At 33.7% G+C, this 25,556-nt stretch overlaps 1 protein-coding gene across 1 annotated transcript; it reads left to right on the forward strand.

The window, feature by feature from the left end:
* The first annotated feature begins 22,954 nt into the window (after positions 1 to 22,954).
* Positions 22,955 to 24,073, forward strand: LOC138901043 (uncharacterized). Its single transcript, XM_070188770.1, has one exon. The coding sequence runs from the start codon at positions 22,955 to 22,957 to the stop codon at positions 24,071 to 24,073; it is 1,119 nt and encodes a 372-aa protein (XP_070044871.1).
* The last annotated feature ends 1,483 nt before the right edge of the window (positions 24,074 to 25,556 follow it).

The following is a 25,556-nucleotide window of genomic DNA, read 5'->3' on the forward strand; positions in this document are numbered from 1 at the left end:
TATAACCTTACTCTGCTTGTTCTAGAAGCACTTTTGTAAGGATTGCTTCTGAAAGAGATTATCTAGACTAAGAAATTAGTTTAGAGAGAGTAGTTGCAATCATCTAGGTTGCAGGTTGTTGAGTGGCTAGAGTTAGTCTCTTAGTTTATAAAAGAGTTTTTGTAACCTGAAACTGCTTGTTGTTTTAGTGAAGTTTGTGAGGAAAATCCTAGAGTTGGGTCATGATTTTTACTCCCTTGGAAAAAGAGTTTTTAAGATAAAAATTCTTGTCTTCTTTGTTCTTCTGCACTTATTTGTCACAGGAGTTGTTGACGGCCAATTTTAACCCTCCCCTTTTAAATTAATTTATTTATACTTAATAATTTACAATAAATATTTTAAAGCGCTTTCCAATAACAAATATCTATTTTTTCATAAACTAACCAAGCATTAGTTTTAAAATTAATCACATATTATTAATATTATGTAATTACAAACATATTTACTATTTTAAGATTATTAAAATATTTCTTATATAGGTTCTATAATTAATTTGATAAATTACTCTCTAATTTCTATTTAATAAGATTATTATGTAAAAATTCAAAATTAGTGTTAAAATGCAAAAAATAAAGTATTTTTATAAATATAATAATTATAATTTTTATCACATTTTATTGAAATTGTTAAGTTTATTTAAATTAAATTCAAAAGGGGTTAAAAGACCAAAAGGCCACAATTGCAATTCTCAAGTCAAATGCAAAATGACCATTCCTGAAATCATTTTGGCCCAATGCATCAGCCCAGTCCGAAAATACACCCAACCCAAACACCCATCTCTTTCCTCCATGACGATCCAAGTCACTCTATTCACACCAATCAACGCTTGTCACGTCACCTATCTCCCACCTTCACATAAGAAACACAAATGATCTGAGTCGTCGATCCAAACCATCGACGGCCCACGATTATTCCCATTTTCTCTTTTAATTTAGACACATTACCAGATATTATCTCCACAGTTAGATCACACAAATCCAACGGTTCCCGTATTTTTCCAAATTAATTTCTTTAAACGTATAAAGCCCCAATTTATCAAGGCCGTTGATCAAATGATCAAACGTCCCATATTCCATCTTACAAACATAACCCTAGAGACCAACCCCCAATTACCCAAATTCTAAATCATTTCGTCTCTGACCTCGCCGCCTCTCTTTCCCCCTCCTCTCTCTTTTCTCTCAACCTCACAAGCCAAATCAATCACCAGACCTTGCACAAATTAGTGCAAGGTCACGAGTTCATCAGAGATTCATCTCTTTTTCCTTCCCTAGCCGTGATTCCCGCTGAATTTTCCTCTCTAATCATCAGAGACGTAAACCCCAAATCCGAACCCTAACCTTAAAAGATGAAACCTCAAATCACCATTGTTCTTTCAAATCCGTGGCATGCATGGCCATTCGTTTTGCTCTTGTATATTATACCTCTTCACTCTTTCCATTTTCACCATTCGATTTTAAAGTCCTAATCGAGAAGGTCAGACCAAAAGAGTGAAATTTCAACTCACCAGATTTCTTCCTTCGTCTCTTCAAATCAAAGCAAGTCTGAGACGCTAGCTGGCTTCCATATTGGTATTCGACACCCAAAAGTCAAATGCAATGACCTCTGGGTACTAGGGTTCAGACCAACGGTCTCTCATACTTCAACAATTAATCCTTCCTCTTAGGTAAAATCGACCATGTTTTTCCCTCTGTTCCTTGCTAATTTTCACTTGATTCGCTATCATAACCTGCCATGCGTCACTCTCCACTACTGATTTTTAATTTATGAAACCCTAGAACCTTCAATGGAACTATAAAGTGGCCTTTAATGTTCTCACCAGACACACACAAATACAAACACAACGACATAACACTGAAATCACTTAGAGTATATTCTGAGATCAAAAGCCTAGGTTTCCTTACTATTTATTTTCCTTTCCATTTTCTGAGTATCGTCACTGCTTCGAACATGAAGTTCTTGGGATCTTAAGAAACTGATAGAGCCTTTGTTTGGTATCCTACCCTTAAAAAGGTCAGCACATCCTCATCTCTCTCTTTTGTTCATCTCCTTTGAATGCTATAAATATGTTAGTTATCTTCTGAGAATGACAGTTGTTTATGGTATTTGTGATTAGTATGGAAATTCTTATGTTCTGATAGTCTAATGTCTGCTTATGATTATTTGTCCTGCTTTTCAAGTCTTTAATTGATGATTGGTCAAGTCATTAAGTAATTCTTGATGATTTTTGTTTCTGAGTTCTAATTGTCCATATGTTTAAGTTCCAATGTCTCGAATGATTATTCATACTTACCTAAACTCCACAACTCTTCATTGATGATTCTGTAGTGATCTTTGCCTTTACATATTATTTTCCCTGTATGCTATTAGTCTCATAGTCGAGTCAATTGTTTGATAACTATGACTGAGATGAATCTGAAGGTTCCTAAGTCTATCATCTACCCTCTAACTAAAGCATGAAAATATAAGTGTTTATATGCCTTCTCTTCTCTGTACTTAGTATCTGCTGACTTTGAAAGTAACTTCTGGGTTGTCACCATGACATTCTCATCTAGGTGTATTTTCATCTATTGACCTGGTTTTGTTGGAATTAAACTTTCTTCTTTTCGTGAATATCCATAGCTCTACATCACACATCCTGTTGGGATTAAGTTATTCTCCATTCATAAATAAGTCATGATCTTGTTTTGTTGACTGGTGGTTGTTCAGCTATCTCATGTTTGTTTAAAACCTTCAATTACATGTTCTATTTAAAACTTACTTGGTATAGTACTTCCCTGCCTTTAATCTCTTTAAACTACTGTTGGTTCTTGTGAAGCTTACATGCATCTATCATTGAGTAATCCTCCATAAAATGTAGGACTTACTTATTCTTTATTAATCAAGTGATAACTTTTAAAAGCCGAGGCATGACTACTTCATATGTAGATATTAAACTGGATCCATGCTTAAGTTAAACTTGTTTCAATGCAATGCTTTCCTTTATCTATAACTCCCTCTCTTCATGACATGTTTAACTTGATCGTGAATGTGCAAAGCTCCCCTGTTTATATGAAGTTATAACTTCACTTGAAATGTTCATGTAGCTAACTAAATATTGTATGTCCCTATATGATTCCTGATTTCATGCTCTGACCTGAACCATCTCAGTCCTTTCCCTACTATTAATTTGAAGCCAAATATGATCCTTAAACCTTATGAGGTCCTTTATTGATACTGTCTGAATATGATGACATGTTTAGGGCTAGCATTGTTAGGAGTATGACTCTGTTGCATCCTCAGGGATTCCATGTTTAAATCTGTGAACTTGTAATCATGTTGAGAGTCTAATCTTATTCCTGATATCTTTGATAACCTCTATAAAGATGTTTAACCATGATTGCTTTGTCTGAATCTTCATTGATGACCTTTAAAGTGTTAAATAGTATTATCAACCCTTGTATGTGCTAGAAGTAAACCAATCAGTTCACAGTTGGTTTGCCAGAGACAGGAACATCTGTATCTATTGTATTGTTGCATATATGACCCTATATAGCTTGCCTTTCCTTTGAGTGTGCTCTTCTCTAGTGTTTAGACCTTTACAACATTCTTGTGATGTTTTTGCTCCCCTTCCTGTGTACACTTGAAAGACAGATCCTTAATTCACTTTATATGCATTCTTTTATTTGGTATAAAATGTAGACTATGTGTTCTTATGTTAGGAAAGAAAGTATATTTTGTGCTAGGTAATGCTATAGCGCTTAGTTTACATTGAAAGGGCCTCATTGGCATTTAAACCTATAAGAAAAATATGTTGTTAGTATCTAAGGGTATTTGGGAGTAGAGTTTAACTCTAGGTTGGGCTGCTCTCCCTGGTAAAGGCATTGCCCAAGGCCTTGAGTCCCTTGGGAACTTTGAAGTGTCGGGGGATTCAAAGGGGCATCTACCTTGAGTAGAACTTCCTCATTAGCCCTTAATTCATTAACACATTTGAGTTCTTTAGGGGTTTAGTATTTAATGACAACGAAAATTTTCAATATAAATTATTTGCCGAGTATAACTACCATATTAATATAATTTTCCATAACATTGGAATATTGATAATTTCTTGTTACAATTGTTTGTCTATATATATTTCATACATATTTGAATATGCTGAGAATGTGGAATATACATCTAATGACCTTCTTTCTTTTTTGGGCATGTACATATTTAGGCATGCTGAGTTCCTAAGGAACTCAAGCCCAAACCAACCTTGTTGCACTTTCTGTAGGGGTCCAATCAGCAGTCGCCGTACTTTTCAATTGCTGAGCCTACCTTCTTGAGGACCAACCATTAGAGTCCAGTTTTCTTTTCCTCATTTCCTTCGTTATTAGTTATTGCTTCCTTAATCTAGTTTACTACTTTATTACTTTACCTACTGCATTGTCATATTTTGTTATCATGTATTTAACACTCATCTATTAGATCATGTACTTTACCTTCATGCTTTAATATCACCTGAAATATAAGCAAACTTTAAATAATATAGGATTTAGAGAATATTAGTTAGTAATTAATCTTCACTCCGCTAATTATAATTTATTCATTTTGTTCACTCACATCTCTTAAAAGGTTTTTGAAGCCCATAATTTAATCAAAATAGCGCCCCATTTTCAGAAAGAAAAAATCAGAAAGAATCGTTGGTCTTACTCACAAGAGGTAAATCAGATTTTCATAAAGCATTGAAGTACTATCGCCCCAAAAATAGATTTCCAAAAGACTGCCTCTTTTCAGATTTTTAAATCAAGGTACATTTAGGCTCACTCTCTTACAAATATTTTTTAGAGTTATATAAACATCTATTCCCTAAGTTAATTACTTCCATAACTTAATCTCATTATTGCAAGCCTTGTAAATATGGACTATTTTTAGAGATCTTTTAACCCTTCATAACTCTTTTATAATCTCACATCTTTCTTAAGTCTTACATCCCTTATATATACCGTCTCTTAAATATATATATAGTAAGCCATGCCCTAACAGTAATTAAGCATAGTATAAATAATCGGTTCCTAAAAATTAGTCTAAGTCTTATGGAGCTATCTCAGGTAGATTTTAAGGGGTGCCTAACACCTTCCCCTTAGAAGAACAATAACCCTTACCCATAATCTCACCGGTTTGCGGACCTATAAGGAACATGACTTAGTAATTAAATAGCTACTCTAGTATACCTTTAAATATTATGTGGTGACTCTCTTTCATCAACAACAGAGAAACCACAAGTTAAATTCTGTGTTGACTAGTGCAAAATAGGGTGCAACAAGAGTTATAAGAACCAATTGAAGAACTTGGTTCTAGGTATAACGTGAGAATTCTAGGGATAAAAATTTTAATAAGTCATTGCACTATTCATACATATCCCCTCTAGTGTATAGGTGGTGTAATAAACTAATAAAAAGTCAAATCTACCTAAAAGTACCCGATAAAGTAAAAATTAGCATCCACGAAAAAGAACTGTGGTTTTAAAAAAACAAATATTAAGCCAATAAAAAGACTACACTAATGTTGTACAACTAGAGTGCCCTCAAGTTATGATCAACATATATATAATAAAAAGCACGCAATACATAAATCAAGTATATCAGTTAAGTACATGCCGATAGAAAATTATTTTGACATCCCCACCCACACTTAAGTAGTGCATCGTTCTCAGTTGCACGCTATCACAAAACATAAAAATGTAAAGGTGTCAAAAACTCCCTCTTATGGACTATGGCTGCGTCGAGGACTGGTCACATCTCGATCCTTGGTGTTGTTGGATCCTCAAGCGCAACACCAAACACATCTACATCCTCAATCAACTCACCCTCCCCAGTATGAGAGCATCTAGTTGCAACAACCTCCGCTCTAGCCTTAGTCTTCTCCTCAGTAGCTACACTTGTTTTGGACTCATCAGTAAGAGTGCTATCAGTAGTACTGACTCAAACATCTGCAGCTCCTCCGACTTTGTTTATACTCCAGAGGACCGCGTCGGCAACGCCATCTTAAAGATGAGTATAATGTGGTCAAACTGCGAATGTATCCACTAGTCCTAAGTCTCTGCTACAGTCAAAAAGCATGATCTCGTGTATCTAAATCTACTCTCAACTGCCGGACCTCATCCTCTATGGCAGTGATATACTCCCATGGCCTTTCTTCTGCAGGTTTTCTTCATTTAGGTCTTAGACATCGCATATGTCATGAAGCACCTTCTCTTTCCCATCAGCCTTCTCAATTAGCTTGTACGTCTCCACCAATATGGTCAGGGTACACAGAAAGTATAGTCCCTATTTTATATTCTTGCAGGTCTTTTCCATCTGACTCCTCATCACCTCGCCAATGTTTACATAGATACCTATCATCAAAGCACATAATAAAAATATATGCTCCCAAATTACAATTATCTTTTGTGTTGTTAGTATCTATATATTGCATATCCAGTTCAACCAAGTTCGAGCCTCCATGTTCATGTATGTTTTTGTCAAAGCCTGTCTCTTAATCCATTTTGCACTACTCAGATCCTCACACATCATCACAAGCAATGTCAAATAAAATTTTTACTCTCTCCTCTAATATATTTTGATTGCGTGAATGGACTCGATATTATCTGTTTATGGCCATAGTTGAAGTATCGACCTCCACCCCGTGAATCCAAACAACATCACCCTTATTCGGGTCCCAGTTAGCATATAGTTCTTGCATGAGAGTCTAGTTAGCCTTTCCATTTGGTCCTTAAGCAAAACGCAACCACATTCTCTCCAATATCTCCATCACTATGTTTGGGCATTTGTTCTTTGTAGCATCCAAATTCAGCGACTTCTCTAGCAATTGAGGGAACACATACTTTTGCCTTATATTGTCCCACAGTTCCATGCATATATGCTCAGAATCTTATTTTCCAATATGTATTTGTTAACCAGAGTAATCCTCTGGCGTGGAATAATCATCTCATCATCAGACGAGTCAGAATCAGTCTCTGACTTAGGGGTGGCAAGTGGGCCGAGCCCGGTCCTAAGTGGGCTTCGCGGGCCCGGTCCTAAGTGGACCGGTCCTAAGTGGGCCGGTCCTATGCGGTCCGGTCCTAAACGGTCCTGGGCTTCGCGGGCTTAATGCTGGAACCGGCCCGGGACCGGGACCATGAACTAACGGTCCCGGGTTAAGTGGGCCGGTTCCGGGCCCAAACGGACCTAAACGGGCCCAACAGAAACTTTGTATTTTTAAATTTTTTTTTTATAGAAGTTAGAGAAAAAAATAGTAATAAAGATATATAAGCTATATTCGATTTATATACTATATATACATCTTAAAATATATATATACTATATTATATATACATAGTATACATCTTAAAATATACTATATATACATCTTAACATATACTATATATATATAGTATAGTATAGTAGATCTTAAGATATATATACATCTTAAGATATATAAGCTATATATATATATAGAGTAAGATGTATACTATCGAATATGACTTATAAACTATATATATATAGTATAGTATATATATATATATATATATATATATATATATATATATATATATATATATATATATATATATATATATAGTTATATACACACTATACTATATATACATATATATATAAGCTTATATATATATACTATACTATACTATATATACATCTTAAGATATATAAGTTATATTCGATTTATATACTATATATACATCTTAAGATATATATATATATATACACACACTATACTATATATACATAGTATATAAGTCATATTCGATAGTATACATCTTAAGATATACTATATATACATCTTAAGATATATATATATATATATATATATACACACACACACACACTATACTATATATACATCTTATATATACACACACTATACTATATATACATAGTATATAAGCTATATTCGATATATTCGATATACATACATATATATATATATATATATATATATATATATATATATATGCAGATATGTATACTATACTATACTATAATATATATACATCTTAAGATATATAAGTTATATTCGATTTATATACTATATATACATCTTAAGATATACTATATATACATGTATATCTACTATATATATATCTAATATATCTAGTATACTATGTATATATAATATATCTTAAGATGTATATATAGTATAGTATAGTATATATAGTATATCTTAAGATGTATATATAGTATATCTTAAGATGTATATATAGTATATCGAATATAGTTTATATATCTTAAGTTATATATATAGTATATATATACTATACTATACTATACTATATAAGCCGTATTCGATAGTATATATATAGGCTTATATATATATATGTATATCGAATATAGCTTATATATCTTATGAGATGTATATATAGTATAGACTATAGAATAGTATAAATATAAGCTTTTTTATATATATATACTATACTATACTATATTATACTATATGTATAGCTTAAGATATATAAAAGAACAAAAATATTGTAAAGAGATATTCAAATCAATGCGTTATATTTTTATTATAGCATTAAAAATCATGAAAATATCTTTCTTAGTCTTCCTCCCCCTATGGAATGAGCACAACAAGGTGCTAATACCACCATTGAGAAGAAAAAGAAACTAATCAAGATGTGCCAAAATACAAGTTACATATTAATTTACATGGTATCTCTTACAAATTTCATAAATCCTTCAAGGTCCGGAGGAATTTCCGTTGGTGGTGGCGGAAATGAAGCTTGCTCATCACCGCTTCCAGGCGAAGCATCATCCTCCGCAAGTTCAGCTAGCATTTCTTCGTAAGCTTCGTCTACCTCTGGTTGTGATTCAGCAAGTCCAAAATTTCTTCTTTCCGAACGGATCCAATCTCTGAAAAGTACTGATTTTTCCAAGCTCTCCCTCATAGACGCTCTATAATTACCGAGTTGAAGTCTTGCTTGACTGAAAGCGCTCCCTGATGCCACTGTTGAAGCTTGAATAGTTATGATTTGAGACAAGACTAAGGAGGTCTAGAGTTATGATTTTCCCAATTGTCGGAATCCTTCCCGCTATGCCTTCTATAATTTCGCCTAAGTATTTTCTACTGATCGTGAGTACTTCAGGTGTCATAATTCTCTTCCAAGCAACTACCACAATTTACTAGACATATTCTTCCGAACTACGCTAGCTGGCACTAGTTTACTGCTCACTAAGATCGCACCAAGGTTTCGTTATTCCTAATCCCACCTTTAAACCCTTCGTATTGATTCCTCACATACGTCAGGAGTGATGTTGTTCAACAACTACCTAAATATGTACCCTTTTCCAAGCAATACATACTAAATAGGCACAGTCAATTGGTGGTCATTCAATTAACAACAATAAACACGTAGTTGAACAAGTAGAGAAATTCAACGACTCAATTATATAAAAACATAACAAGAATTTATCCTACAAAAGGTTCTATTAAAACTCTAGATAACAAATTAGCTATTCATAATAGTATACAAAACTACAATACTAGAATTCATAACCAATAATGGAAATAGGAAGAAGGAAGTGAAAAATTCGTAAAAGAATTCCCCGCCTTGCTCCTAGTGTGTTCTTGCCTCCGTAGGTCAAATCCCCAAAGTCGGTCTCTCCCTCAAAATTGGTGTTTAATGACTATTTATATATGTCGAAAAAAGATCCAAACGAAATAAACAAGTCCAAAACCAAATAGGAGACAAAATAGGCACTAAAAAATCGGAACATGCTCGTTTAAGGGTGGCAAGTGGGCCGGTCCAGGCCCGGGACCGCGGGCCAAACGGGCTAAAGCCCGATTTTAGCGGGCTTGGGCCGGTCTCGTGGGCCAGTCCTATGATTTGGGCCGGTCTCGTGGGCCGGTCCTATGATTTGGGCCCGTCAGGCCCTGGACCGTTTAGCCCGCCAGGGCCCGGGACCAGCCCGGTCCCTTAGCGGGCCAAACGGTCCCAATGGCTATTTTTTTTTTTAAATTTTTTTTTTTTTAAATATAGCTGTTGGGCTGTCAAAAATAGCCGTTGGCTATTTATAAAATAGCCATTTAACCCTCCCCCAACTTTGTTTTAATCCCAAACTTTTTATAATTACACTTTTTTCCTATTTTCAACTATAAATACCCCATTATTCTTTCATTTTTTCTTACAAAATCATCAATCTATCACAATCTCTCTCTAATTTTCTTCTATAATTGCTACTATTGCTTACTTTATTATTACAATTTGTGAAACAATTGTGAAGTTGGTGAATTGAAGTCTTCAACGATAATCAATTTCCAACAAGTTGTTCGTCAATTCGGTAAACTCGTTCCAACTCTTAAGTTTTAATATTATAATTTTGTTTGTTTTATTTATTTTCTATTACTTTATTAATTAAGATGGCTTCCTTAAAAAAAATATTGGTAAAATTAAGGGAAAATCCAAGAGTGACGAATGTAGTGCTCAATCTGTTCCTCCCCCACTGCCCCGGGCTCCTCGAACCAAACTCCATATACGTCCTAAACCTGCTATTCTTGATAGCGATAATAGTTTATTACAATTTACTGAAAGTCAATTTTGCCATAATATTAGATCTGGTGAACAATTAGACCATGAATTAATGAATGCTCTTTATTATAATCCAACTATTGATAAAAATGATGACGAGGAAATAGATTTTGATGAAACTCAACCGGATGATGATACACCAACTAGTCCTGCTCCTGATGTTAACCCAACTAGTGGTAACCCTGCTAATCCAAATGATGCCCCATTTGATACTCCTGTTACTACCCCTACTTTTTCTAGACAACCTAGCAAACGGACGGAAACATCTCCCGTTTGGCCATTTTTTACTCAACTAATTCCAGAAAATAAGGTTAAGTGTAAAACTTGTGGCACAGAGTTAGTTTTTAAATATTTTGGATCACGGGGGGGAGGGGAAGAGACGGAAACTTTGGCTAGACACATAATGAAACACCCTCAAGATAAAGTGAGGTATCTTCGTCTGAAAGCTTTGGCCGACGGGAAAAGTCTACCTACTCCTAGTCAGGTTGACCCTAGTACCGGTTCAAATCAATTTCAACCGGAAATTAACACTGTTACCGGTGGTATTTTATATTATGATCCAAAAAAAGATCGGGAAGAATTGGCAAAAATGGTAACTGTTATGTGTTTACCCTATAGTTTTCCTTCTGATCCTAACTTTGTGCATTATATTAGAATTTTTTTTAATCCTACTTATAAAGGTTTTCCCCGCACAACCATAAAGAGCGATATTTATAAATATAAACATGAATATGAACAATATTTACGCTATTTATTTACTCATATAAATTGTCGTGTTGCTATTACAACTGATATTGGTAGAAGTGGTAACGACTGTGATTACCTTGTAGAATTTTTAGAAAAATTTATATTGCTACTAATGAATTTTTTGGGCAATATTATCCTACTATTTCTAACTGTTTAGTTTATATTGCAGAACTTGCAAATTTGTTTGCTCATTTTTCAGAGGGTAGAGAAATTTATAAACTTGCTATTGATTCTATGAGAAAAAAGTTTAAAAAATATTTTTTCCCTATTCCCCCTATTTATGGTGTTTTTGCTTTGTTAAATCCTTGTATGAAATTAGGAGGTCCTCATTTTTAGTATGAAACTGTTTATAATGATTTAGCACTTAAAGATGAGGAATTGTCTCAACTTTTGGAACCAATAGCCTCAATTAGAATAAATGCTCAAACTATTTTTAATACTTATCAAGTTGCATTAAATCATGCTAGACCAAATGTTCCAACTCATTCTTCTTCTGATTCTCAATCATCTAAAAGAACTGCGAGAGTAAGAGCACTTAGTGCTTGGGCGGGGTTTAGGGGTTCTCAAGGTTCTAGTAGTAGTGATTTTTCACAACTAAATGAGCTTGAAGTTTATTTGTCGCAGGAAATTGAGGAAGTGAATTCCGACGGCTCCTTTAATCTTTTGGAATGGTGGAAGGACAAAGAAAAACACTTTCCGAGAATGGAGGAAGTTTATTTTTCACCTTGTTGTGCTCATTCCATAGGGGGATGAAGACTAAGAAAGATATTGCCATATTTTTTAATGCTATAATAAAATTACAAGGCATATCTCTTTACAATATTTTTATCTTTAGACTTAGATATTATTTTTAACAACCTTTTGTCTTTAGACTAATATATATACTATACTATACTTTATATACATCATATATATAGTATATAAGCTGTATATATAGCTTATCGAATATAACTTTTATATATATACTATACTATACTATATATACATCTTATATATAGTATATAAGATGTATATATAGCATATCGAATATAGCTTATATATAAATATACTATATATACATCTTATATCGATATATATATATTATACATTTAATATATATACTATACTATACTATATATACATATATAGTATATAAGATGTATATATAGCTTATCGAATTTAACTTATATATATATATATTATACATTTAATATATATTCTATACTATACTATACTATACTATATATACATCTTATATGTAGTATATAAGATGTATATATAGCTTATCGAATATACATCTTTCATGAGCCTAGGTACTTTCATGGTATATATAAGATAGATATGAAATATTCGACATAGATATGTTTCTGAAATATGGATTTAGGAGAAACTAGTATGAAAAATACTAGATTGGAAGAGGTAGATATACCTCAAAACCTTGATTTGTTAAACAAATGGACTATTCCTAAAGTCCCTATTAGAACAATCTATGATTATGGATGGTTTGATAAACTCTCTTCTAAACAACTTATTAAAACAACTGAGCAATCTTTAGCTTTAAGTTCGTCTGAACAGACTATTCGTTTGTTAAACAAACATGATGTAGATATTCATAAACACCAGTATAATTATTTGCATATTGGTATGGTTCAAATTGCTTTTAAGCCTTTAACCCTTAAAGGGTTACCAGAGACATTTTTGGCTGCTCTCAGAGATGCCAGAAATTTGAATTTTAGACAGTCTCTGATGGGTTCTATTGAATCTACTGTCGCCTATGGCCCAGTATATTTTAATACTCAACCCAATTTGCAATTATCTTTATCTGATGTTAATATACTTGATGCATTAACATTAAATGTGAAAACGCATGGTTATAATTATGCGCCTGGTTCTGAACTGATATGTTTATCGTATAGAATATATTTTAAATTACTATCTACGTTAAACCCCAGATGTAAATTATATGATACATCTGATCAGACTATTCTAGTGGAAACGAATTTTGCAAAGTCTAAGGTCACCACGAGAAGACCTATTAAGTGGGAAGAAATTAATTTTTCAACCACATGGACTTTGGATTCGGTTATATCCCCCAGTCAGATAACTGATACTGTTAGTAATACTGAGTATTCTCATATTACTCAAAATCCGGATGGTAGGATTTGCATTCAGTTTGACGATAATAGTTCCACTTATAGTAGACAGTCATTTTCTAATAATAGAATGTTGCCTACTATTAATTCTAGTTATAACAGACATTCCTTTACTAGTCGTAGACTGTTGCCTGATATTCAACACATTTCTCCTGTTGAACCAGTCTATGGACCAGCTAGAAATCGTGCTGCATCTTTACACACAATTTCTACTAAAGTAGGTGATAAACTTGTTGAAAGGGTTAAGATTAACCCCAAAACAAATATTGTTCAGGATAGTGATAATATTTCTGATAAGGATATTCCTTCTGCGTCCGAAATGGATTTTGACCCCAATGATTCTTAATGATTCCACACCAAATTGATTTTAGTCCAGGGTCACAAGCTAGAGGTTATATTCAAAAAGAATTTTTTACTGATAAATGGAACCAGTTTAAAACTTGGTTTTTTGATACTTATAGTAAGGAAGATTTAAACAATATTTCACAAGAGTTTTATGAAACTTGTGCTTTACATAATCAAATTATGTATTTTGTTCCTTGGTTTATAACCACATATTTACCACTTTTTATAAAAGTTTTGGAAAGATCTTATAAAGACGGGAGTGGCAATATTACTAAAGCCATTTACCCTCCTCAATCATCTTTTGTTTTACCTAATAATACAGGTATTACTTTTACTGCATTTCAAAAATTTATTGATGAAGATGTTGCTGCAGTCAGCATCGCAGAAATTAATAAATTAATTTCTCAAAATAATTATTTGAGTTTATATGTTAAAGTTTTGGGTGAAAACGTTAGTTTTCTTAATAAAAAACTTGATGATTTAACAGTCTTGATTAAGGAGATGAATACGAAAAAGACTTTGACTGATATTGCCTCTTCTTCAGGAAGCAAATCAGAACCTCAGATTGTTGTTACTCATATTCAAAGACCTCCTGATATTCAGGATTTTAAATTTAAATCTTTTGGAGACTTAGAAGAACTTCTTGATAAAAAGTTATCCGGTTTGAATATCAAACCCATTGATTTATCAAATGATTTTGCTGATAAATTAGATTCTACTTTTGACTATAAAAAGGATGTTTTGTCAGAGTTTAATAAACTCAGAAGTTACCCCAAAAAGAATAGTAAGTTTGCAGATAGCAGATATGCTGATAAACCTAGAATGCAGACTTATTATTACAATCGTCCTACTCCTCAAGATGTTTTAATAGAGGAACGTGATTGGAATCAGACTAATACGTCTTACAGTGGTTCCGAAATTTATGAATGGAATCTTGATGGTTTGACTGATAGGCAGTTAACTATTCTAGTACATAGAATGCTTATGTATGCAACTATCTGTAAAAGTGTAAAAAATACAGATAGGAATATTTGCAGAATGATTGTTGCAGGTTTTACTGGCCAACTTCGTGGCTGGTGGGACAATTATTTGTCTGTCAACGAAAGGGCAATGGTTATTAACGCTAAAGCCGTTGACGAAGGACTTGATAACTTAGGCATGGCCCTAGTGGCAAATAGAGAAGATGCCGTTTATACCCTTATTCTTACTATATTAGAACACTTCAATGGTAGATTTACCAACCAAAATGAAACTGTTCGTACTCTCCTTAATAGCCTTAGATGTAAGACTTTAAGTGAGTTTAGGTGGTATAAAGACACCTTTATGAGTAGAGTGATGGAACTACCAGAAAATAAGTTTGAACATTGGAAAGCTAAGTTCATAGATGGCCTTCCCTCTTTATTTGCCGAAAGAGTTAGAAAGGTTTTAAGAGGTAGTTATGGAGAAATTCCTTATGCAGACTATACCTATGGTAAATTAATAGGAATTTGCACACAGGAAGGATTAAACCTGTGCAATGAATTAAGATTGTCCAGACAACTTAAGATGGATAAGCTTAAAGAAAGAAACCAGTTAGGGGACTTTTGCGCCCAGTTCGGTTTACCCGAAACTTCTACTCATAGGAAAAAGAAACATAAGTATCATAGATACCCCAACCAAGACAGTCCTTATAGGAAAAAGAGATCTAGATATAGATCCAAAGAAGAACGAGAAGCCAAGAAAGCACATCGCAAGTCTACTAGATTTACCAAAAATAGGTCTAAGCGAGATCTTGCTGACATTAAGTGTTATAAGTGTGGTAAATTTGGCCATATAGCTCCAAATTGTAAGCTTCAAAAGCTGAAAACCTTAGGACTAGAAGATGAACTACGTGATAAGGTTTATAGTTTGTTATATACTTCTGGATCGGAATCTGATTATTATTCTGAATCAGAATCCGAAGCTGAAATTGATTTGCTTGATTTATCTGATAGTGATAAAAATATTGATAATACTTGTACAACTTGCAAAGGTGATACATGTACTTGTGATGATGAATTTTATAAATTACAATCACAGTTTCAAGACCTAAACATGAAAACTATTACTTCTGATAATATAATAGAACTTTTAAAAGAAGTTAATGATGAAAAACTTCGTGAAAAAATTATTAATTTGGCTGCTAGTTCAAGTTCTAATTCAAGTTCTAGTTTTGCAAAACCTTTTGAAAAAGAATTTGAATATTCCCCGCCTTATTCCTTACTAGAGGTTAATAACCGTTTGTTAAACAAAAATGCATCTCCAGCAAGAGATTCTTCTTTCGATGATTTAAAAATTGAAGTTGAAAACTTAAAACGAGAGATCAAATCTCTTAAACAAAATCAAATGATTTGTGATCATAGGATTACTCAGATTGAGAAAATCAATTCTCCAGCTGAGAAATCTAATGATAAAAACAAAGGTATTTTTGAAAATGATATTGAAGAAAAACCTATTAATTTTAATCCTAAACATGATATGTTTCTAGGAATGATGCAAATTATTACTGCTCATAAATGGTACATCAAATGTACTATTCTCATTGATAATAGTTTCTCAATTACAAACATTGCCATGATTGATAGTGGAGCAGATGTTAGCTGCATTCAAGAAGGTTTAGTACCTACGAAATATTTTTAAAAAACTACTCATATGGTTAGATCTGCATCCGGACATGCTTTAGATATAAAGTATAAACTTCCTAATACGGGTATTTGTCAGAATAAAGTCTGTATTCCTCACTTCTTTTTCTTGGTAAAAAACCAGTTATACCCTCCAATTATACTTGGAACACCGTTTATTAACGCCGTTTATCCTTTTACTAGCATAGACTTGAAAAGTTTTACTGCTACTTATAAGGATAAAGAGATAAGTTATACTTTTGTTACAGATCCAGTAACTAGAGATATTAATGCTTTAATTGATATGAAGCAAAAACATGTTGATTCTTTACAATTAGAAATGTTTAGTATGAATATATTTGATACTCTGAATTCTACTAAAGTACAGGAAAAAATCAAATTGATTTCCGAGCAGATTGCTATTGATATTTGTGCTGAGCATCCTAGTGCTTTTTGGAATCGAAAAAAGCATATTGTTACTCTTCCATATGAAGATAATTTCACTGAGGATGATATTCCTACTAAATCTCGACCTTGTCAGATGAATGCAGAATTGGTGGAATTTTGCAAAAAAGAGATTGATAGTCTGCTATCAAAGGGTTTGATAAAACCCTCAAAATCTCCTTGGTCTTGTACAGCTTTTTATGTTAATAACGCAGCTGAAAAGGAACGTGGTGTTCCTAGATTAGTCATTAATTATAAGCCCTTGAATAAATATTTGAAATGGGTTAGGTATCCTATTCCTAATAAAAGAGATTTATTGTCTAGATTATATGACGCCAATATATTTTCAAAATTTGATTTAAAATCTGGTTATTGGCAGATTCAAATATTTAAAGAGCATACTTATAGAACTGCTTTTAATGTTCCATTTGGGCAATATGAATGGAATGTTATGCCTTTTGGTTTAAAAAATGCCCCTTCAGAATTCCAAAAAATTATGAATGATATTTTCAACCCTTATCTAGACTTCGTCATTGTATATATCGATGACATTTTGGTATTTTCCAAAACACTTGAAATGCATATTAAGCATTTAGATATTTTCAAAAGAATTGTTATACAAAATGGTTTGGTAATCTCAAAACAAAAAATGAGCTTATTTCAAACTAACATTAGATTCCTAGGACATTATATTTGTCAGGGGAAGATTACTCCTATTCAACGATCGATTGATTTTGCCTCAAAATTTCCCGATGTTATTACTGATAGAACTCAGTTACAAAGATTTTTGGGAAGTTTAAATTATATTTCACCTTTTTATAAAGATCTGTCACGTGATTTAGCCCCCTTATATGATAGGTTAAAAAGAATTATAAAAGTCCTTGGACTGATAGTCACACTACTTTGGTAAAAAATATTAAACAACGTGTTAAATCTTTACCTTGCTTAACCCTTGCTAATCCTACATGGCAAAAAATTATAGAGACTGATGCGTCTAATATTGGTTATGGAGGGATATTAAAACAGATAAATCCCAATGATAAACATGAATATCTGATTAGATTTTATTCTGGTAAATGGTCTGAAGCCCAGAAAAAATACGCTACTGTGGCACATGAAATGTTAACCATAGTAAAATGTGTTTTAAAATTTCAGGACGACTTATACAATCAAAAGTTTTTGATAAAAACTGACGCACAATCTGTTAAATATATGTTTAATAAAGATTTTAAACATGATGCCTCAAAAATGATATTTGCAAGATGGCAAGCTCAATTAGCCCCTTTTGATTTTGAAATACAATATAAAAAGGGAATTGATAATTCTCTGCCAGATTTCTTATCTCGTGAATATTTACAGGATGGAACCCCCCTGGGGTAGGGGAAGAGGTAGAGGTTGGGGAAGATCATCCCCACAGTCCAAAGGAAGGTCATCACCTTCGGGATCGTCATACGGATCCTCTTCAAACTCCCCAGTTATACAAATGGGAAGAAGGAGTTTAGTCAATGAGAGGATATCTCTCAGAGAAGAATCATCGATTGGACCATCCGTCCATCTGGAAGATATTCCAGAAGATAGTCCGTTATACGCACATTTGCAGGCATATTTGACTGCTCAAAAACAGAAAGATACTTCTGTTAAGCAAAGTAATACTTTTGCTTCCATTACTAAAGATGACAATGATGATATCAAGTCATACGAGAAAGTGCCAAAAAGAGAAATGATATTTCTCTTAGAAAATTCTGACATTCAGAGAAAAGAAGAACCATGGAAGATATTCCAAAGGTATTTGATAAATGGGTTATATTATCCGGGTGAGTCATACAAAACCCGTTCCTACTATGAAACGATACTGACCAGTACTGGAAGTGCAGATTTTCAGCACTTTTCTGGGTATAGCACAGACGAGAACGTTTATAACTTCTCGAAGATTATAATTAAACAGATTATATCTGTTGAAGACTGGGGTATATCCACAATGAAGGAAAGGCAGATAAGCCTTAACAAAAATAAAATGAATTTTACTTATTGGGATTATATCCAAGCTTTTGATAAAGTATTATACTACAATAATGATAGACACAAACATACTTGGTTTATAAAAGTATGTGCAAAGATATTTGCAACAACTGTTCCTAATTGGTTTCTAAACTGGTGGTCATACCACGGTCCAACAATAAAGATTTTACCAGATCCATTTCTCATGTTATACAAAGAATGGATAAAAATTTCTCCTTTTATTAACGATTTATACCACGCAGATCATATCTGCTACCCAGAAAAAATTAACCAAATATATTTCTTTCTGGAATTTTCTATCCCTTGGATACACAAATGGAATCCAGAAGTCGGATTCACTGAAGAACAAGTCCCCTGCTTATATAGGACTTTTTACAATAATTTTTGGGACAAGTTAATGAAGAAGGATCCCAAAACAAAGACCTTATATGGTCAAGAGCTCTTGGATTCAATCGAGATGAAGATCCAAGAATATTCCAGTAAACCTCAGAAAGAGGTAATTGATGACAGTTCAGTGAGGCATATTGCCAGAAGGATCTCCTTTCAAGAAGGAGATAAAACAGAGATGATTAACAGTTACTTGGAAGAGGTTAAAAGAAATTTACTGTCTTCCATTAATCAATATGAAAAGTCAGATACGTCAATGCAAAGTGAAACAAGCAACGATGATATTGCTGAAGATTCTCAGCCCATTGAAGCAGAAAGGATATTATCTGAAGAAGACTTACATGATACAGAAGAATTCATCCGCAAATTGAAAAAAGCGGAAAAGAAACCAGCACAGTGAAACAGCTGGACCCCACTCAAACAGTGAAGCCGCCGGACCTACAGCATAGTGAAGCCGCCGGACCCACTCGAACAGTAGATACACTGTTCATCAACAGTAAATACACTGTTTCTACAGTAGAAACACTGTTACAGGGACCCACGGGGACCCACTTTTACTGTTCATAGATTCCTTTTCTTTTTCTATTTATAGAAGTCATTCGTTCATTCTTAAGAGGCAGACGTGAAGACTCCCTCTCTCTAGAACTCTCTCTCTCTCTCTCTAAGTGTAAGTAAAGAGTTAGTTTGAAGTTTGTAGATTGTAATAGAAGAACAAATAAATAAAAGTTTTCAGTTCTTCATCTTCAGGGCCTTGCTTCTTGGCCACAAGGTACATACTTCTGTCTTTCTTAGTTTAGATTTTCTTCTAGTCTCTCCTCTCTGGCCGTGACGATGTCCGGCTAAGAGACTTCATATCTATGTTGAGTATCTAACTTCTCTCCTATATACACTATGAAAGCGACGACATCTATTAAAATATAAATGAGTTTTATATATAGAGTTTTGACTTGGTGTCAAGATGGTTGGTACAGTCTGATATAACACTACTCTTATTGGCTTTGCCTTAGTGGCTCCGTCTAGCCAGCCGTGAACCTCAGCCCGATAAAGGAGTTAAAAGGGCATCTTCTTTCACGGTTAGAACTGCTAGACACATGGGCTCAATAAAAGTATGTATTATATTATGACAGACCCCTTGCTTGAGTAAAGGTTTTTAACCTTCCATACAGTCATTAAACTATATATAAAATTCAAGTATATTTCAATTCTTATCCTTACTGATTGTGCGGATTACCGCCAGTCTTTAAATATAAGGGTACTGAATTAGCTAGATTAAGAATTCTCAAATATGTTAAAATAGAAATCTTTAACTGGTGGAAACCTTCCAGGCATATAAAAGCCAGATGTGAGGTGTGAAACAAGTCTAGTTCCCGAGTATATAAGATGTATATATAGCTTATCGAATTTAACTTATATATATATATATATTATACATTTAATATATATTCTATACTATACTATACTATACTATATATACATCTTATATGTAGTATATAAGATGTATATATAGCTTATCGAATATAGCTTTTATATATATATATATATATATTATACATTTAATATATATACTATACTATACTATACTATACTATATACACATCTTATATATAGTATACTATATAAGATGTATATATAGCTTATCGAATATAGCTTATATACATCTTATATATAGTATATAAGATATAGTATATAAGATGTATATATAGGTTATCGAATATAGCTTTTATATATATATATATATATATATATATACTATACTATATATACATCTTATATATAGTATATAAGTTGTATATATAGCTTATCGAATATACCTTATATATATATATATATACATTTAATATATATACTATACTATATATACATCTTATATATAGTATATAAGATGTATATATAGCTTATCGAATATAGCTTATATATATATATACATCTTATATCGATATACTATATATACATCTTATATACTATATATACATCTTATATATTATATATATTCGATATTAAATAAACTTAGGTCATAATTCTATAATAAAATTTACAAAGCATTGCCTTAGATATTTTTTTTAACATCCTTTTGTCTCTAATATCTATTTAATTTTTTTTAAAAAAAATATATGTTGGGCCCACTTAGCCCGTGGGCCGGGACCGTTTAGCCCGGGACCAAACGGTCCTGGTCCGGTCCATACAAAAAGCCCGTTTGGCCCGTTTAATTTGGACGGGCCCGGGCCCGGGACCGGGCCCGAGACCGTTTGGACCGGCCACTTGGCTCGTTTAGGCCCGGGACCGGCCCACTTACCAGCCCTATGCTTGCAAGAGACCTTGCGGCGCGAGCTCTAACGCGCGGTTCTTCTCGCTATACCCCTGGCGGCGCGGGCTTTGCAGCTCGCTTTCCACTGTGCGCCGCAAAATCCTTCGCGAGAAAAATCCCCTGAGATGCCTGTTGCTGCTTCGTTTAAAATTCTGTTTTGTTTCAATTTGTTCAACTCACTTTTCAATTTCTTTTCTCTTTCTCGTTTCTTGCCTTTCTTCTTTCAATTCTTCTTTTGTCTTGTTTTGATTTCTTTTGTCCCCTGGTTAAATAATCACAATTTCATTCTTGTAATATATAAAATACACATAAAATCTCTACTTTGCTTCCAATTTCGTCTCCAACGTATCTACACATAAAATAAACTCAATTAAGCACAAATATAGTCTAGTTTGCATTAAAGCACCTAAATGTAAGGTAAGTAATTGATAGGTTTAAAGTATCTTAGATTTATGTTTTAATGATCTAACAAACTTATTGTTAAGAATCAGATAAAGGACATGATGTACACTTGGTATATATCTCTATCAATGGACTCAAGCTAATGTGTGTTGTATGACTTCAGATAGAAAAGAATCAACTCAGGGACCTGATCCCTTTGAGTTTACCTAACAGCAGTACGAAGTCAACTCTACAGCTGGAAAGTGACTGCCTGCACTGTACATGCTACAGTACAGAAACAGTGCAACAGTCACTTCCAATTGGGAAGGGCTTTTTACCAACCAAGTGTTTACATCATCCAAAGGATATTAACAAGAAGCATTACAACAAAACATCACTTGAACACTTGTGAAATAATTCAAGCACTCAAGATCTGATAATCAAGCATTGAAGTCACAAGTGCATCAAGAACAAAGTACAACACTACTACGGACCAGTTCCTACAAGATCTTTGTATTAGTTTTTCATTATAATTCATACTTTGCTTATTTAGAAGCTTTAACTAGGAACCTCCAAAAACCATAAACCCTTAGAGTTTGTGTCGTGACTAGAGTTAGTTATGAGTTGAAGTCTTTGTAATAGGTGTATTGCAAAGTGACTTGTAATAGGTGTATTACAAGTTAGTGAGGGATTAAGAGTTTAATTCCTAGGTTACAATAGGTTGTAATCTAAAGATTGCTCAAGTAGTGAAGTTGAAATCCTACAAGTGTAGGTCGTGGTTTTTTATCCCCTTGAACAGGAGATTTTTCCACGTAAAATCTCCTGTGTCATTTACTTACTGGTTCATTAGCTATTTCTGTGGGAACTGGTATAGGACCAGGTCTCTATACAGTTTGGTGGACTCATGCATTCTATCAATTGGTATCAGAGCGGGTTCTTTCTAAAAGGTTAACACCTAGAGAGGATCCTTACCATGGCTGTTCCACCAAACCTCGAGGAAGGACAATCAACCTATATGCCCCCGAGATTCAACGGTCAATACTATGGCTGGTGGAAAACTCAAATGCATGACTTCATAATGGAAGAAGACTCCGAGTTATGGGATGTTATTTGTGATGGTCCATACGTCCCAACAAAGAAGGTAGGAGAACCTGCTGTAATGGTGCCAAAAACCAGGAAAGAGTACAATGATGCCGACAGGAAAGCTGTAGAAAAGAACTTTCGTGCCAAATATATTTTAGTGTGTGGCATAGGACCTGGTGAATATAATAGGATCTCAGCCTGTCAATCCGCTAAGGAGATATGTGAAGCTCTACAAACGGCACATGGGGGAACCACTCAAGTAAAGCAGTCCAAGATCGACATGCTCACCACTGAGTATGAGCTCTTTAAAATGAAGGATGATGAATCCATTCAAGACATGCATACTCGATTCACTTCCATTATAAATGAGCCACACTCTCTTGGAGAAATCATTCCTAGGAACAAGCTCGTGAGAAAAGTTCTTAGCGTTTTACCCAGCTCCTGGGAGAGTAAGGTGAACGCTATTACTGAAGCCAAGGATTTGCAAACACTGACTATGGGCGAGCTGGTTGAAAATCTGAAGACCTATGAGATGAAGAGAAAGAAGGACAGTGAAAGAAGAGGACCAAAGAAGGATAAGAACCTGGTACTCAAAGCTGAAAACAATGATTCGAGTGAGGAGGATAGCGATATAGCATACCTTACGAGAAGGTTTCAGAAAATGGTTCGAATGAATGAAGGTATACCAAAGAGAGGTAGTTCCAGCAAACCAAAGAATTATGACCTCTGTCATAAGTATGGAAAGCTAGGACATTTCATCAAGGACAGTCCTCTTCTGAAGCAAGAACATTTCAAGCACAACTCTGATAAAGCAGCCAAGAGGAACCCGGTTCCTGACAAACGCTTCAAAAGAAAAAACACAGCTAACAATGTTATGAAGAAAGCTCTTGCAGCATGGGGAGACTCCTTCAGTGAGTCTGAAGAAGAAAATGATGCAGGTGATAGCTCCATGTTGGCAGTTGAAAGTGAAGCAAATGAATATGATTCAATATTTGCCTTGATGGCTTAGTCAGACAATGATGAAGACGATGGCAATGATGAGGTAAATTTTAGGGATGTTTAGAGAAATTTGAAATCCTATTCTACTAAAAAACTCATGTCATTAGCTAATGTATTGATTGATGCATATCATAGTCTGGTGAGTGATAAGGATGCCTTAACCATATAGTTAGGAGATGCTGAGCAGACTAGAGATGACTTGGTGGTTTGTATAGTCGACCTCCACCCCGTGAATCCAAACAACATCACCCTTATTCGGGTCCCAGTTAGCATATAGTTCTTGCATGAGAGTCTAGTTAGCCTTTCCATTTGGTCCTTAAGCAAAACGCAACCACATTCTCTCCAATATCTCCATCACTATGTTTGGGCATTTGTTCTTTGTAGCATCCAAATTCAGCGACTTCTCTAGCAATTGAGGGAACACATACTTTTGCCTTATATTGTCCCACAGTTCCATGCATATATGCTCAGAATCTTATTTTCCAATATGTATTTGTTAACCAGAGTAATCAGGCGTGGAATAATCATCTCATCATCAGACGAGTCAGAATCAGTCTCTCACTTAGGGGTGGCAAGTGGGCCGGGCCCGGTCCTAAGTGGACCGGTCCTAAGTGGGCCGGTCCTATGCGGTCCGGTCCTAAACGGTCCTGGGCTTCGCGGGCTTAATGCTGGAACCGGTCCGGGACCGGGACCACGAACTAACGGTCCCGGGTTAAGTGGGCCGGTTCCGGGCCCAAACGGACCTAAACGGGCCCAACAGAAACTTTGTATTTTTAAATTTTTTTTATAGAAGTTAGAGAAAAAAATAGTAATAAAGATATATAAGCTATATTCGATTTATATACTATATATACATCTTAAAATATATATATACTATATTATATATACATAGTATACATCTTAAAATATACTATATATACATCTTAAGATATACTATATATATATAGTATAGTATAGTAGATCTTAAGATATATATACATCTTAAGATATATAAGCTATATATATATATAGTAAGATGTATATATAGTATATCTTAAGATGTATACTATCGAATATGACTTATAAACTATGTATATATATATATATATATATATATATATATATATACACACACTATACTATATATACATAGTATATTCGATATACTATACTATATATACATATATATATATATATAAGCTTATATATATATATACTATACTATACTATATATACATCTTAAGATATATAAGTTATATTCGATTTATATACTATATATACATCTTAAGATATATATATATATATACACACACTATACTATATATACATAGTATATAAGTCATATTCGATAGTATACATCTTAAGATATACTATATATACATCTTAAGATATATATATATATATATATATATATATATACACACACACACACACTATACTATATATACATCTTATATATACACACACTATACTATATATACATAGTATATAAGCTATATTCGATATATTCGATA

This window comes from Nicotiana tomentosiformis, chromosome 11 (assembly GCF_000390325.3).
Source record: "Nicotiana tomentosiformis chromosome 11, ASM39032v3, whole genome shotgun sequence".
In the NCBI taxonomy this organism is placed as follows: domain Eukaryota; kingdom Viridiplantae; phylum Streptophyta; class Magnoliopsida; order Solanales; family Solanaceae; genus Nicotiana; species Nicotiana tomentosiformis.